The 17273-nt window shown below is 37.2% G+C and overlaps 1 protein-coding gene across 3 annotated transcripts in view; it reads right to left on the bottom strand.

Annotated features, from left to right (window-relative positions):
- Positions 1-17273, bottom strand: part of FOXP2 (forkhead box P2) — a 331388-nt gene that overhangs the window by 67330 nt on the left and 246785 nt on the right. For all 3 annotated transcript variants that reach the window (XM_063309468.1, XM_063309469.1, XM_063309470.1), the window contains 3 exons: positions 10492-10629; positions 8676-8840; positions 6387-6549 (listed from right to left, as the gene is read on the bottom strand). In XM_063309468.1, coding sequence (XP_063165538.1) covers positions 6387-6549; positions 8676-8840; positions 10492-10629 — 466 coding nt within the window. The remainder of the gene's footprint in view (positions 1-6386; positions 6550-8675; positions 8841-10491; positions 10630-17273) is intronic.

The following is a 17273-nucleotide window of genomic DNA, read 5'->3' as shown; positions in this document are numbered from 1 at the left end:
AAATCTGTAAGGGTGGACTGACAAATCTATCCCTTAAAGAGTCACTGAATTCAAACTTTACCAGAAAGTTTACCTAACCATGACAACTGGGCTATTTCACCTCTCTAACCTGTGATGAAGACTAAATCAATGTGCATGCTGCCTTATGCACTGATCTAAATATGCACTAGTATTATATAAATTTGGGCCAATCAGACAGCTTTAACATGAATGTGCAAATTCTCCAGGACAATGATATAGAACAAATTCTACAAACCATTAAATGAGATTTTACTAGGGGTGTGCAAAATATTTCAACCAGAAGTGTTCCAGCTTGAAGTAACCAGAAGTGTTCCAGCTTGAAATGGTCTGTTTCTCTTGGGCATGGCTCCTCCTGTCATTGGAATCACCCAAACAAAACAGGCAATTTCTGTATGTGGCTTGCTTAGCATTATATACAAATCAATTTCTGGTTTGTTGCTGTCCCAAATCCAGAACCAGGATTTCCCTGTGGCTTAAAATTTTGATTTCATAGGAATCAATGAACCAGAAATCCTTGTTCAAATGCAAAATTAAAATGTACAAATGGAGATTCCCTTCAAGTGGAATTTCACTCCTGGAGGCTTCCGATAGGAATGGTGGACTGAACAGCTGTGTCCAGAAACGTTCTCTGGATAAAGGAGAATACCTGGAATCATCCCACCTGTGCTCCAGATGGCTGCTTGCAGCCAGAAGATTGCAAACAGCATTTCACATTTGACTGGTAAGAGCCAGCTGTGAGGCAGGGACTTCATCACTTTCCAAGCTGCGCAGTAGCCTTAAAGGGACACTAAGACCAGCTACCCCATTTCTAAATCACTAATTTGTATTTTTTTTTAGTATACTGTATGTACCCCAAGAGAGGCTTTCTACAGCAAGGAAAACCTGGTTCTCCTGGTCCTTAAGGTTATTTTCAGGATTACTTTTTAAAAAATTCTTTTTTAAGTTTTGGATTTCATTTTCCTTCCAAATATAAAGAATGATTGAGAGTAAACAGTTGTCTCCCTGTTATTATTTTTGTATCAAATTTGAAGATATTAGCATTTTCCTACATGTTGAATCAGCTGATCTGAACCTTCAGCTTTCTGTTGCTATTTTCCCATGAGAATTGTCTGCCTATTTCACTCTCACTTTGTATAAACACACTTTGGAACTCTTCCATATCTTCAACTTTTGCTGGTTAAGCTCCTAGAGGGTGCCATAATCTACTGTGTGAGACATGGAGGATTTCAAACAGATTCTTTCTGACTTTCACCAGGATTTTAAACAGATTTCTTCTGACTTCTATCAAGCTTTTATGCAAGATATCCAGGACATTGTGGAAAATATGAGATCTAAAATGTGCCATCAGGTTGGAGATGTGGTGGATGAAATTGAGGAATTTAAGAGCAATGGAAAGGTTTCTTTAAAGACTGAGATTGGGATTTTTATCGAGATGCTGGATGAAGATTGGATAATGGAGTTGGAAAAATCTAAGGGAGAGAGTGATCTGCAAGCCATAAGTAAAACTGATCTTCTGGTAGAATGCCATGAAAAGAACCTGGAATCTTTGAGGGGGGCAGTTGGGCTGTTTGATTCTTTAAAGAGGAAAGCTCTGTGCACGTTGTGGGGATATGTAACTGCTTTGGTTTATTTTGAAGTGGGAAATGGATTGAAGAAATGTTCATCTGGTTTGCTTTAAGGATTTGATTGATGCTATTTGCCTTTAAACATTTGGATTTACTGTTTTGAATTGGATTAGTTTTTTGGGTTTATTAAGATTAAAATTATTAAAACTGTTGTACTATTAAGTATAATAGCAGACAACTTATGCGCTTTTTAATTTGATTATTATAGTAGACAGAAATGTATAGAATAGTGGTAGGAAGGGAATAATTTAATATGTTTTATCTTTTGGAGTAGAGAAAGATGTTTAGGAGGGTTATATGAACTTTTTTTCTTTATTTTAATATAAGGGGAGGAGTAACTACTTAGTGATTTTTATTATGTGAATGACTTATAGAAAATAATGTGGTGTTTTGGTTTAATATAGAGTTAGAGATTGATTATGGAAATTTTTGTATATCGTTGCTGTTGAAAGTTGGAAGCCACATCTTTTTGTAAATTTGAAATGTTTTTCTCTTGTGTTTCTGCACTTTTTTAGTTTTTTTTCTTGGTAGTTTTTTGTTTTTTGCAGTTTTTATTCTTCTCTTGAAACCTAATAAAATTTACTATTAAAAAAAAGTTGAATTTGACTCCTGGAGACTTCATGGACACATCCATGAAGTTTTCTTGGCAACAGTATAGATGTGCTGCCACTTCTGCCTTCTGGGATGTTTCTTGACTTTCCACACTAGCCTTCAACACTGGTATTTCAGGAGGTCCCTAACACAAGAACTAGCAGGCCTACGCCTGCTGAACTAGCAGGCCGACGCCTGCTAAGCTTCGGTGCCCAGGCACTATCACCTGCTGAAGCATCAGGTTTATTTACCTGCTCTTAAAAAGTAGAACAATTCTGGCTTATCATGACATGCAATCAGGCCAGTTGTCACAATTCATACATTTAGTGAGCACTAACAAGATCTGTTTGAAGTTGGTGCTTGCTTTCTTCTATGCGTACATCTCACATGAGCTTGGAACTCCATGAAGGAACGCCAGATAGTGCCAAGTTGATAATATATCAAAGGGAACAGATGCTTTCTTTCTTGGAAAGCATGAAGAAGTTTTTTTTCCCCATCAATAGGCCCAGGAAGAATATGAGCCATTCCAGAAAGAGAGAAGTTGTCATCTTTGCTTGGGAGAAGTCAAGTAATTTATCTTGATTTTCTGAGGCTGTTTGAGAAGCTGGAAATTTGATGGATATACTAATAACTAGTTAAATTGTTCAGTATCTGGAGAAGCCACTCATTTTAAACACCAGAATTACATTAAACTTGAATTATTAAAAAAAATGGTGACTGGATATTTTTGTAAGAATCTTCATGTGAAATCAAACTTCAGCTTCTGCACTGTAGGACAAAATTATGCTATAGGAAAAAGTCATATTGAAATCATAATATGACTCTTCATTGGATTCTCTATAACACCCACAGTCTAACTACTTCTCATTCCTGAAAGTTTCAAGCTTAGTTATCCAAACATCGTTACTGAGATAAATCCATTAACCTAAAGCTGGACATGGGCATACGATCAACCTTGAATTGCTGAACTGAGGAAAACCCAACACTGGAATATAAATATACGGGTGTGTTATCTGACTCAAAACTGGTATGTTTTGATTTTACTAGGTACCATCTTGAAGTACTGAGTTGTTTCTAATGGGGATGAAATCATTCAGTGGCTACGCATTCCAATTTCTCAGAGAATTGTGTATATATTTTCCTGTGCCTTATAACAGCAGTGGTTGAATATCTTGCAATTTCCATTACTTCACAACTCTTTTCCACTGATCTATGTATCTTTCAACCTGGGCCAAAATGTCCTGCTTTTGCCTTACCTATACTTGGAAGGATTTGACTTCATCATAAATTTGTTTGAAGAACATATGGATAAATTCATATGACTTTTCCCAACAGGCAGGGATTGATTTTATTATGAAATGATGAAATCTTATGAATAGATAAAATGATTCAGTTCATTAAGAATTCCCATACTATCAGAATTTTGTACATTTGCACAAATCTCATTTAATCTCATTTAACTGTAGAGCCAGTTTGGTCTAGTGGTTAAGGCTCTGGGCTAGAAACCAGGAGACTGAGAGTTCTAGTCCTGCCTTAGGCGTGAAAGCTGGTTGCGTGACCTTGGGCCAGTCCCTCTCTCTCAGCCCAACTCACCTCACAGGGTTGTTGTTGTGGGAAAAACAGGAGGAGGAAGGAGTATGAGGTATGTTTGCTGCCTTGAGATATTTATAAAAATAATAAAGGTGGGATAAAATTAAATAAATAAAATAAAATACATAACAATAAATAACACTAAAGTTTTCTGAACAATGTCTGACTGTAAGCTTCATTTTAAGGTAATACTATTGTGCATTACATTTATACCCTTTAGTACAACATGCACACACCTCTCAAAAAACAGTCCTCTCTATTGAATTGTAATTTTTAATAAGAGAATTATTAAGGTTGTGGAGAGTAATAAATTGACTATAAGGAATTCATTAATTTAAATGCAATTAAATCAATTTTAGATTTTGTCCTGGCTTACCTGTTTTGGATCATGGTCTATGATACACCATTCAAAGGCCAAATGAGGCTGTCAAACCAAAAGGTTGCATATCCCTACTCTAAGAAATATAAGTGTAGGTACAGAGACAGAAATATATACAATCTCTTCAATGTGATCAAATAATGTGTGTGGAATACCACTTTCTGTTTTGTTGTCTTTGGCCTGTATGATGCTGCAACCTTCTACTTGCCCTCCATGCCACTGAACATCTAAAAAAAGTAGACATCTGGAGATTTCTGCAGTGTCACTGTAGCTTGTTTCCAACCAATATCATCATGAGCTTGTGAAAGTCCTGAGAGCAAACAAGTTGAAGCTTAATCGGGACAGTACTTCTGATGTGGAAATCAGCTTGTTTGGATAAAGAATACAAATGATATTGCATGGAACTGTTTTTCCTCTGAAGAACAAAATCTGTTACTTCTGGGCTTGTCACTAACTGTGAATGCATAGGCAAACAATGTGCGATTTTGTGTGAGAAAACTGCCATAATATTATGTAAGTAGCTTAGCCCAGTTAGCCCAGCCTTGATGGCTGGGGAATTCTGGGAGCTGAAGTCCACACAACTTCAAGTTGCCAAGGTTGAGAAACACTGGACTAGAATATTAGAATCTGTTGCTTCTTCAAGGATATACACTTGTACTTCTTATGTCAGTAAACAAGAATGATTTGTAAGTCTATTCTGCAGTTGATCCCAGTCTAACCTGGCAAACATAATCTTCTGATTTGAAGATTATAGCAATGGTCAAATATACCTGCCATTGTAAAGACTGTATGTATACCATCTCCGCAAGAGAAGTGCAGTTGTGAAGGGGAAACACAATATTAGCCATAACTCTGATTTTTTTTATGGCAAAGAAAACAGGTATAACGGAAAGATGCAGCACTCTCCTTTCATAAATGTAACCCATTTATGGTGAAAGAGATTTTAGCCAAAAGTGGGAATGCAAAAGAAATCTGCATTCAATTAAAAAAAAAGAATATAGTATATATGCCAAAATAGACTCTCAGAGAACCTGCTTACTCCCATCAGTTTGCATTCCATATCCCTGAGCTGTGACATCTGCTTCGAAAAAACAATGAAGTTATGGAATATTGTGTATCAAACTATTTCAAATCCTGGAAATAATAGAAAACAGACTAAAACCTTTAATGAATAATTAAATATTTACATTAAATAAAGTTCTGGTTTTTACAGGTTTGTTTTAAAAAAGTATCAACTATATTGGTAGAACAGAGTAATACTTACAAATCTGTGATATTAACATATGCCATGTTTAGGCAGATTCACACAACCCTGGCCTAAAATATCTAAGCAATTGCATTGTCACTGTTATTTTAATATAGCAATGTAGAAATATTTTGGCAATTTAACCCTAGTTTTGGAGATTGTCCCCCTTTTTTCATTAAATGGAATACAGATGGTAAGAAGTTTCAAAATTCAATTTTATTTTCTGTTTCAAGGTAGCTATGCTAAATTAAATAAGGACATGCACAGAAATCTAATTTTGGTAATGCCTCCCTATAAATGAGAATTATGCAATTTGACCTTTGAGTGAAATGGCTTGCCCTGATACAAAGACAGGCTAGGACAAAAACATGAGCAGAGGCAGGTCAAAACTAAATTAAATATTTATTATTTACTTAAAATAATGTGTGGTTGGATGGGTGTGTGAGTGTGTGTATGTAGATAGATAAGATATACACACAAACACCACCTATCTGCCCAGAGGGCATGCTAATGTACTGATTACAGTTAAAATGATGAATCCCTGTGGATTTAATTTTTTTCCCATCTGTCCTATTCAAAATTACAATTTGGTGGTGATTTCTGGGGGGACTAGTTGGGCCGACACAAGGTTTTAGAAAGCCACATGTGACACACCCCTGAATAAACTAACAAGGCTTGAAACCTGATGCTAGTTATAAACTATTTTCAGCCCATAAAGATGTAGTACTCCTAAGACAGCATTCTTCTCTAAAAGCTACTTGCTTGAAAATTGCCTAACACTGCTCACATGACCACACTCACAAATAAAATAAATGGATTTAAAATATTTTAAAATAGATCATCAAATTAAATCAAGAACTGAAATACCAAGTTGGAGGTCATGATGAAGCTACAGTCAGAAGAAGCTGTGACTTGGAAATCAGTCATGTCATACCTTGTGGCAATGACTGGACAGGAAGAGCAGGCTGGCCAGGAGGAATGGAAATGAGTCCCTGACGCTGAAGATTCAGCAGATGTTGCTGCTGTTGAAGTTGTTGCATCTGGAGGAGCTGCTGCTGGAAGACAAGCTGCTGGGCTGCCAGCTGCTGCTGCTGCTGCTGCTGCTGTTGCTGCTGCTGCTGCTGCTGCTGCTGCAAGACAGAAAAAGAAATGCAACAGAGAGGGGGAAAAGGCAAGATTCGGTCAACCTCTCTTGTTCATTTCTGTGATTAAATAGCAACAGCATCTGTAGAAACAGGGCTTGGTTTGTTTTTTTTAAAAGGAAGCTTGCTTTTCAAATAATCAGATTTTAGTGGGAAAAGATTATCTGCTTTTAGGACTCTTCTCCAGCAAAGAGTCAGAAGAAAGAAGACAAACTCTTCCCCAAACTTAAAGGAGAAATGGATACAATTCATGACAGCTAGAACAAATTTATCTTGACTGAAGGTGTAATTCTTTACCCCAAACTTTAATTCAAAGGCAGTCTTATTTTTCCAGTTGAGTAAGTATGATCTGCAGTGGCCCATAAAGGAAATCTCCAGTGATCTATTAGTAAACTGGGATGTAGCCTTCATTTTACTGGCCTGTTAGCTCCTTTGCTGCTCTTGTTGGAATACATCAGAAACCCAGCATAATATTCATGGTAAAGAAGCATCCTATTATAAGGGAAAGTGCTAACTTCCAATTTTGTGAGGCGTTACAAGACAAGCCAGAGTTCTTCAGAGGCTCAGGAGGATATAAGGATGCAGTCACACTTCAGAGAAAGACAAGCTGCTGTGGAAGACCTTTCCTTTTTTAGTTTGGAGGAGAAGAGAAACTTCTGATGCGCTCATTGGAAAACAGACTGCATAATGGAGCAAGTCGTGTGGATTGCTCAGAGCCTCGGGAGAAATAAGGGAGCAATTTCTATTCTGTAGTTGATAGCTGTCTGAAATTCTATTCACAAATCCAAACAGAAACAATGCCTTGGGAGGTCAGAACTGGATTGTGCATGTTTGCATAATGGGCAGCTACAAGAAAATGTCTAGGATACCTGCTGATCAATTTAACTACTTCAACATGTTTTGTTTGTATTATGTTCATAGCTGATGCAGTTTGCTGACAGGTGCAAGCTAGGCCTGAGAAGCTGGCTTGTCAGGTTGATTTATGAGCACATCAAACTGTAACTTTCTACTCACCACTCCAAACGTACAGTAGCAGTTCATTAATCAGGGTCTGCGACTTCAAAATCTATGCCCAGTTTTTTCCATCTTCCTACTAGCCACTATTATCCATTTCTAAATTAGGGATACATCTGAGTCATCCCTTTCCTCCATCGCAAAGAGACAGTAAGTCTTTCATCAGCTTAAGCTTCCTTAGGTATACCAGTCAATCAGTACTTTGTTCACCACTGTGTGAACACTGAAAGACAACAGAACTGGATGGCAACCCTCAGCCTCCATAATTACAAACAAGAGAAGCTGTAGCATTCTACTTCAATTGTTATTGGTTTCAGTGAATGTGTTTAAGCACTACCCTTCAGGATGAAAGGGCTAAGGACTGTAGCATTCCCAAGGAAAGATTTAAAAGGAGCTGTTAAAATTATACCCTTTATTAGATAAGCCAGTTCTTCAAAGTTCAAAATACTGAAATCTAAATTACACAGAATCCACCATTTTATTGAATGAATATTCAGAGTACTCAGTGTGAATATTATACTCAATATAAAATCATTCTATATAACCTCCAGTCTGCGTAATCCAACTATTTATTGGATCATATTTATTCTATCTATCTAGCCATCTGTCTGATCATCTTACCAATTCTATGGGCCATTTCACGAAGTCAGTTTTGTCTTCTTGCAATGCTCCCCAAGGACATTTTTGCACAGAGAATGTCTTGTATGAACCAGAATCTCCATGGATACAGCTGTCACTTCCTGGTGGTGATTTCTGCAATCACAGCACAGAGCATTTTTCCCAACCTCTTCAATTATGGAATCATCCTTAAGAAGCAAAATCTGTATCTACAGATAGCTTAGTTCACCCAAGATATTCTCTATATGAATATATCCTAAGGGGGCATTGTTTACACACAACATTGTTAGCATGAGCTATCTTCGAATTATTTCAATACCAACAGCTTCTTATGAAGATGACCTTTCCAAAAACAAACAAAAACCACCATGATCAGAATATCTCATTCTTTTCCTCCCCAGCTGCCCCACTTCCAAAAATAATGTATTGATTAGTTATTTAGGCTCTACCTCTTTTGCTTGCTTTCCTGGGTGCTGCTGCTGCTGCTGTTGCTGCTGCTGTTGTTGTTGCTGCTGCTGTTGCTGTTGTTGTTGCTGCTGCTGCTGTTGCTGCTGCTGCAAAAGCTGAAGATGTAACTGCTCTTGCTGTTTCTTGTAAAACTCTTGAAGTTGTTGCTGAATAAATCATTTTGACTTTAATAAATAAAGGTAAAGTTTCACATGTTATATATCTCCTAAACTCTTCTAGATTGGCATGCGGCAAAGGAATCACTGAGGTATGCCACTGAACAAAAATAGAATCTGAAGATGCAGATCTATATAGACTTCTCCCCAAAAGGCAATTCTGAAATATCCCAGTACAGATTTCAACATATCCTTTAAAAACAGCATAAGAAGATCCATATTCTAGGTCACAGGCAGCAGAGCCCAACATCCGTCTATCCATCCATCTTCAAGTGGAACATATTCTACTTGTAACTTGTAAATATTCAAAAGGTCCAGCAAGGCCAAACAGAATGTCTATTTCCTCATAGGTGATAGGGGTGGTGAGTTAAATAATCTGCCTGCGCATTTTTAGCAGGATGCCAGATGTACAGTGAAATATTATTTCACTGTAATTCCCATGAAACCACATATCTTGTTTAAACATTTGGAAACCAAGCATATTATTTTCATCATGATAATTAAGCATATTCCCCTAAAGTTCAGGAAAAAACGGTAATAGATGTTGTAATTATATGTGACAGATATTACTTTCAACCAGAGGTTTCAGGGATTCTTGACTTTCATTCCAGATTTACTCCTGCCATTCCAACTTCTAAAGAGAACATTCTGTTTCCATTTGATTAAAAAAAAAAGTTAAGTTCAAATTTTCCAACCACCTACCAGTTGACTAAAGAGATCACTAAAGTTACATACTTTTAAAGCAACCATAACCATATAGTCTATTTACATTATTTGTTCAACTTATAACTCAAAAAGTACCTAAACTCTTGAACATTTAAATATTGGTTTATTCCCTGTTCACATTGCACCTGCCATTGCTCTTCTTGAATCTATATAGTACTAAAACTTCCATTGTGTTTATCTGTTTGTATCCTCAAGTTAGCCCAGATGGTGCATTATACAGCAACAATTTTTGAATCAAGATACCTAAAATCTGCTAACTTAAAGAATGCATAAAAAATCTGGGACTCATTATTCCAGTGGAATTGAAATTTCCATGATGTTCAAACCAGTTTTATTCACAAAGTTGTGACTGTTGCAGCATCCCTGTGGTCACATGACCACAATTTCCAATGCTCCCTGCCAGCTTCCCACAAGCAAAGTCAATGGGGAAACCGGCAGGAAGTTGGAAGCCGCTCCCACTCCCACTGCTTTTCTGCCCACCTGTGGTCATTCTGTTTATCTTTTTAAGTAAGTAGATATTGACTTATAATTGAAGTTCATCTGCCATTATGATTATTTTTCCTATTTATGATATATACTTTTCTTAGATGATCATGGGGCCATCCAGCATTGGGGTAAAAAAAATATGGTCAGCCTAAAATATAATGTTCATTCTGGTTGCAGCAGACCACGCTACCTTTCTCTCAAACGATGACCCAATGGGTCACAGGGTTGTCTAGTTAGATGTCAAAGCTGTGTTTAAAATTGCAAAACCGATGCTCTAAGTCCTAGAAATTTTTTAGGCTGAGAGGATTGGACATAGATTTTCATGATGCCTTTGTATAAGAGCACACCCACGTCCTCTCACTAGCAAATAGGGCTGACTATCTAATATGCCTGGACTCTACTACCCATCCACATAGCTATCCAACATTACCTGCTGTAACATAACCGCTTGCTGTTGCTGAAGAAGTGCTTGGAGCTGCTGGGGAGACAAAACTTGTTGTTGGAGAATCTGTTGCATTTGCTGAGGAGTGATCACTTGGGGAGTCATCATGGCCACTGACACAGGCACCTACAGAAGAAAGATTGGAGATATATTGTTTTCCTTCTTAATACCTGGGGAGGATATTTAATCAACATTTTGCCATAAGTGCAAGCAATTTGTTCCATATAATTCTATGATACAACATTTTAACTATTATTTTCTCTATTTACTTTATTTTACTTTGAAAGTTAGAAGTGCCACAGATGTGTAGCCTGACACATACTGAAGGCTCTCTACTCTCTCAGTTGTCTAGTTGAAAAAGACCAAAGCCTGATGTTATGTCCTATTTGTGCCATAACTTGTTCTGTCCTAGTATATTTATTATCGTTACAAGGCAAAGTACACGATCCATGTTTTCTTTAGAGCTTCTCTCTTCTTTTTTAATATTTCAAAATTAGAATAATATATTGGCAGATACATGAAAATAAAATGATATTCAGCATTCTTCTAACTTTTCTGTTTTTAAAAAAACACAGAACTCTACATAATGTCTATCCTATAAATTACATTATATATAAATTACATTATAGCAACAACAGTTAATTTTGATTTTAGATGGCACCGAAGTTATCTCTGTTATTATCTAGTAGTCATCAGGACTTTTGTTGGCCAGATCTGGTAGTCCTATTATATAGCTTCTTAAAGTTTCCATTCCAACATTTGATAAATGCTGACCATCTCTGTAATATAACAGGTTTTATATTGCTCAGGTAAATTTGCTTAACTGCTTTGATTCTATACTTTAATTGAATGTTAGATATTTAACTATTTGTATCTCATGTCTTTACTCCAGTGCCATTCCGATTGCACTCTATCTTTATATTTACTTACAATACTGAACCAAGCACATTACTACTCTTGAAAAAAGCAACCATGCATCTAGTTCCACAGCATGCAATGCAACTTACTTCATGACAAAACATTGTAAAGTTCCATTAAAAACCACAAATTATATCGAATGGGAGCAGACTAATATGAAATGTTAACATAATATGAAGCGACCTGCATCAGGTATTATAGAAGAGAAGAGGGAAACTAGGTGCACTAATGACATTTTTATAAACAGTTTAGCTTTTAGTTTGAGTCACACCTCCTCATATTAATCAGTAGGAAAAATCTGTGGGATAAATGGAAATTCTGTTATTATCTGTTTTATAACAATAAGCTTTTAGTTTAAATAAAACAGGGCTTCACTGCAGTAGTTTATAATGATCCTAATATATATAAGAAATTTGCTGTTCTACTTGGCACCAACAGAGTTTTCTGTTAATTGTATGTTAAGATCCATAATCCTCCTCAATGAATTACAGTCGAACCATGTCATCTTTACTCAAAAGTTTCACTTTGTTTAATAAGACTTACTTCCAGTTAAACATGCATAGGTGCCTTGAAGAGAGAGACAGGCCAAGCATCTTTAAATATAGATTTAACTTTGTTTGACTCCCATTTCAGTGCTGATCTGTTATTTTAAGACCTCAGAACTGTGGCACTCTAATTCTAGACACATCAGATTTTATCAGGCTCAGAAGTTTACATTTCACATGTCTTGTGAATTACTGTTAGATATTTTTAATGTTGGCTAGGATAAATGAGCATTTAAAAATAGATGATCACATGATAGGTTTTCAACACGGTACAATCAATCATCTTATAAAATGTCATAATACTACAAAAACAAATGGATAAAGAATCCAGACTGTTTCTCAAAGTATAAAAATACATGTGTATAAACTTGCTGTAACTGATCTTTTAGACAATATAGATGTTTAGATGAAAACACATCTCTAGACTTACATTCTTAACACAAACAATTCATGAGAACAGAAAGAACTCTGAAATAAAAGTTGATGCTACTAAACCTGAATTCATTAGCTTTTCAACCTACAACAAAATATACATTGAAGCCACAATTCTGCAAGTGCCAATGTACGTAATTTGGTCTTTTTAGAGGTAACTGTGCTGAAATGAAAGAAGTCAGCAACATTTATTTGTTCATGCAAGAAATAACTTTTGTAATGTAAGATGTAAGTGTACTAAGATACTTTTTATATTGAGAGAAAATACTTATTTATTTAGGAATTTATATCTTTCCTAAGGCTATGACAAATTCAAGGCTCTTAAAGATGAAACTACAAAAGACCACAAAAAAATTAAACATTTTAAGAAGGGCATAAACGTCTTGCTTAGTTGCAGCAGTTGCAAAAGCAACCAGGCTGTTGCTGAGACAGAGACAGAACTGTCCTGCATATTCTTAGGCACACTCTGGTCCTACTAAATAAGTCAATTGAATAGGATAGTTATATACAATTCTTCTCATATGTTGTACAATAAACCACATTTACATTAAGATGGGATTCAAGGGCTGCACCAGGCTTTTCATGGTATGTTGAAAGATCACAATTCTAAATATGGGTAGGGCCAAGACTTCTTTTGGTGGGGTTTAAGGCTTGAGGTGCCCCTTAACCCCCTCCAAATTTTGCCCCTCTACTCCTAGGGGCGGCATCTGAGGACTATAACAGGGCACACTGTATGTAGGCCCCAAGCAGCACTTTCTTCACCCCTGCTATAATCCATGGTTTAAAAAGCAGTTTGCGAGGTATGCCAAGAGAGAACCAAACTATCAGTCTATGACTCAGTACAATGCAGGTGAGCCACATCAAAATTATAATAAAAACTATTTTTAGCTGCTTAAATTTTAAACAGTATATATTTTCCCTAAAGTTAATAATGAATTTATCAGTTATACAGGTAACATTTTAAAGTGGATTCCTAGGCTGTGGTGAATGGCAATAATGCCCCATGGCCTGAGAATCAGCACACTGGTGCAGCTTTTAGGGCTCACTTTAGACTAACCTATGCTTTGAATTACTTCTCAGAAATGGCATGATGTGTCTAAGATTGCTGGGCAGTAGGTACTACAGTCTAATGATATAACGTGCCTGGCTTTCCATTTCTGCATTAACAGGAGCTCAAACTCTCCCAGCCCTGCTGTGTCTTTCATTGTGCACTAGTTGCTAAATCTTGGTCCAAGGCCATTGCCAACCATTTCCAGACCTCTTTCGCATGACAATCCTTTTCCCCTGCCCATTCTGTTTCTGACCTAGTGATTCAAGTTCTTTTTTCTCTATCTTGAAATTCTCAGCATAGAGATTAACAATCATGTATTGTTGTAATCATTTTCATGACAAACTGCCTTTGAAGAACCATTGCTACAGAACTAGCCAAAACATAGATGAGTTGTTAGTTCTATCTAAGCTGAGCACCAGTCACTCAATTGTTTCATAACAGTGTGAAACGTGGATTGGTAGCTTTTCGTTTGGTTGAATGGAGAAGTGTTGAAATAAGTAAATTGATTTTGTGAAGAGAGGAAACTGAAGTATTGGCTGCTGTTGTAATAAAGACTCCTAAACCAGTAAGTTTCACAGAGCCTGAACTTTGAAAATTATAGATAAGTCAGTAGAAGATCATGGGTTATCCAGTCTTTAAATTCTATTGAGTACAAACTTTCTCTATAGATAAAGATGACTGCACCAAAGCCTCCCTCATGTTAAGCTTCAAATGATGGGCTACTGCCATACTGGGTGCAACCATGCTTCAATATTGTTTTTGTTCTCTCCAGAACCCTCTGTGCATCGCTTTACAATTATTCAAATAGCTTTTTGTTTTTGGGCTCACTGTTTTATGGTGAACTTATACTCTTTGCTAAAGCAGATTGCCCACTGGAAGCCAGAGAGCAGCAAGCTGCTGGCTTGCTAAATGGGAGTCACAGGAGACCTACTTTTATCAGAAACGGCAGTGGTGTACCAAAAAGCAACACTTTGCTTGTAGTGGCTGTAAGGGAGGATCTTATGGGAGGGTTTGGTTATCCTACTATGGCAATCCCTCTTCTGTGCAGAATCATGGCATTCTAAAGTGGAGTCGTATTTGATTTTACATTCAAGCCATTGTAACATATTTTCTAGAGAACCAGCATGATGTAGTGGTTAAACTGTTGGGCTAGGACTGGGGAAACCGTGGCTCAAGTTTATCTTTGGCCATGGAAACTTATCAAGTGACTTTGGGCAAGTCATTCTCTCTCAATCCGGCCCGTTTGTCGCTGTGGGGATTAAATGGAAATCCCATGTAATGCCCCTTGAGATCCTACAGGAAATATTGGAGTATAATCTAACAAGCAAGGAAAAAAATGCAATAAAGCAACAGACTGCATTATTTATACTATCATTATATATACACTACCAGAACTCTCCTGTCTGTTTGTTACCTTCAATTGGCCAATGCGCGTGCATCATAGGGCAACAATTTTTGAAGCAAGGTACCTCAAATGGACTAACTTAAAGAACACATCCAAAATCCAAGATCAATGACTCCCAAAATTTCAAGGATCTTCACACCAGTTTTATTTTCAAAGTTGTGGCTGCAGTTAGCTATGGTCACATGATCATGATTTCAGACACTTCTCAGAAACCTGTAGGTTGTGTGGCGCAAGGGAAGATGGGAGGGGTGTATCCTTGTCCTCTTTCCCACTTACCTATGGTCCCTGTGCCCAATCAGTTGGCAGCAAGGCCTGATGGGCAAAGCAGCGACTGGCTGCTTTGGAACCAAGGCTGAAAACTGAAATCTCTTAATGGTGGTGGGCAGCGAGGGAAGGATGCGGGAGTGACTCAGATGCCTGCTGGTGAAGCAAGGCTGGCTGGGGGGCACTGGCAAGTGACGGGTGAGCCCTCTTCCTCCCTGGAGGTGGCCCCTGGGGGACACACTAGGATGGGGAGAGCGGGTACAGTTTTCCTCACAGTCTGCATCTCCCTGTGTTCCCCCTACCCCAGCAAAGTGACAACCAGTTCCATGGGTCAGCAGAAGAGGAGGAGAAAGAGGAGGCAAAAGAGGAGGCAGCTTTACCAGGACTCTGCTGAGGGTTGTGAAGGGAGGGGAAAAGGCGCCAGCTTATATTATTTGTGTAATGAAGGATGACCCAAAGGGTCATGGGTTGTCTAGTATTTACTTAAAACTCAGACCCACAAAAATGGGTTGAAATAGTGTTTGGAGTTGTTATTATATCTGATAAATATGGGATACCAGAAGTAATTATATAATTATATAATTAGCTACCATACAATAATCTACAGCCTCTCTCCTGAAATACAAACATATATCATGTGGGAAGTAAAATAGAATGTTTGTTTGCTTCTTAAATTTCACTATATATTTGTTATATGTATGAATCAAAGGGACAAAGCTATTTCAGATCACTGAACTCATAGTTATTGCCATTTGCAGTCCAAAGAAATTAGCAAATAGTTTGGGCGAATTTCAAGTTCAAACACACAAGTTACAGAAGTATGTACCTTCTCCAATAGTTAAGTAATAAACCACTGTCTATATGTATGGCATCTTATAGAGAACAAGAAACAAAACCCTGTCCTGGAGAACTTACATTCTAAAATTTAAAAGAAGGAAAACAAAGAAAGGCCAGGAAAGTATAACAACAAGAAGAACATGTGTATTTTTTTTTCATGTCAGAAGCACCTACCAAGGCACTTCTGTATTGAAAGAATTTGCCAGTGATGTCACCATTGCCCAGGGGGCACCCGAGGGTGCTCCTTTCATGTCCCTGTTATTTTCCCACTGAAGTGATACCTATTCATCTACTTGCATTTTCATGCTTTTGAACTGCTAGGTTAGCAGGAGCTGGGACAAGTTGACAGGAGCTGACTCCATCACGCAGCTCACGCTCTCAGGTTTCAAACTGCTGAGCTGCTGACCTTAATGGTCCTCTGACTCAGTGTCTTGAACACTGAGCCACCGCAGCCCCAATATGTGTATTTAAGTTACTCAAGCTTTGTCTTAATTAGAGGTTAAGTTAACTTAGAACAAGGAAACTAGTATCAGGATTGAAAAAGGTGTGTAGGTGGAAACAGCAGGTTGCTTCCTTCCTTCCATAAATGTAAGGGGACTCCTTAATTAGCACAAACCTGTTCTTTCCCAGCAATTGGGCTTACCAATAATAAGGAATCTATGCCATTTAATCACATGGGAAAATTAAAACATCACACATGGGAAGTATTGCAACAGGGGCAGAACTTGTCCTTAGCGCTAACTGGCTTCTATAGAGATTTAACAAAGGTTGTATCTTCATATCTTGTACTCTGCATAATGATGGACACTTTTGCTAATGTGTTATATTAGGATGATAAAATGCCCTATCTGCTTCATGGTTCCATGCACGATCTTTTTGATGTTGGAAAAGTAGAAATACTGCATGTATTCCATTTGTCTGAATGTACAATTGCCACAATTCAAAAGCATTTCATTATATCTAATAAAAAGACAGCAATTAATAAAATAGTATGCATACATTTTCTTTGCTCAAATTTCTATTTATTATTATTATTGCACAGGAGCAATTGTTGTACAACAGATACATAGCAAATCATGTCAGCTTCAATGTATACTTTTCTATACACTGAACTCATGTTTATAAAGCAGAAAGAAATACTAGATATAAATATAATAAATTGTAAGAGTTACAACTGTAGCAAAAGAAGCAATAGCAAAAGGTAAATCATTAATCAAAATGTTGCCTTCAAGTAGCACAATTCATGCTTGCTATGTTCAAAGGAGAAATTTTAATTAAGTCAGTATCATCAGATGTCTTGTTGTGGTTGTGAAGAACA

This window comes from Candoia aspera, chromosome 7, assembly GCF_035149785.1.
Source record: "Candoia aspera isolate rCanAsp1 chromosome 7, rCanAsp1.hap2, whole genome shotgun sequence".
NCBI lineage: Eukaryota > Metazoa > Chordata > Lepidosauria > Squamata > Boidae > Candoia > Candoia aspera.
The sequence above is the reverse complement of the archived record's forward strand: the minus strand, read 5'-3'. Positions and strand labels throughout refer to the sequence as shown.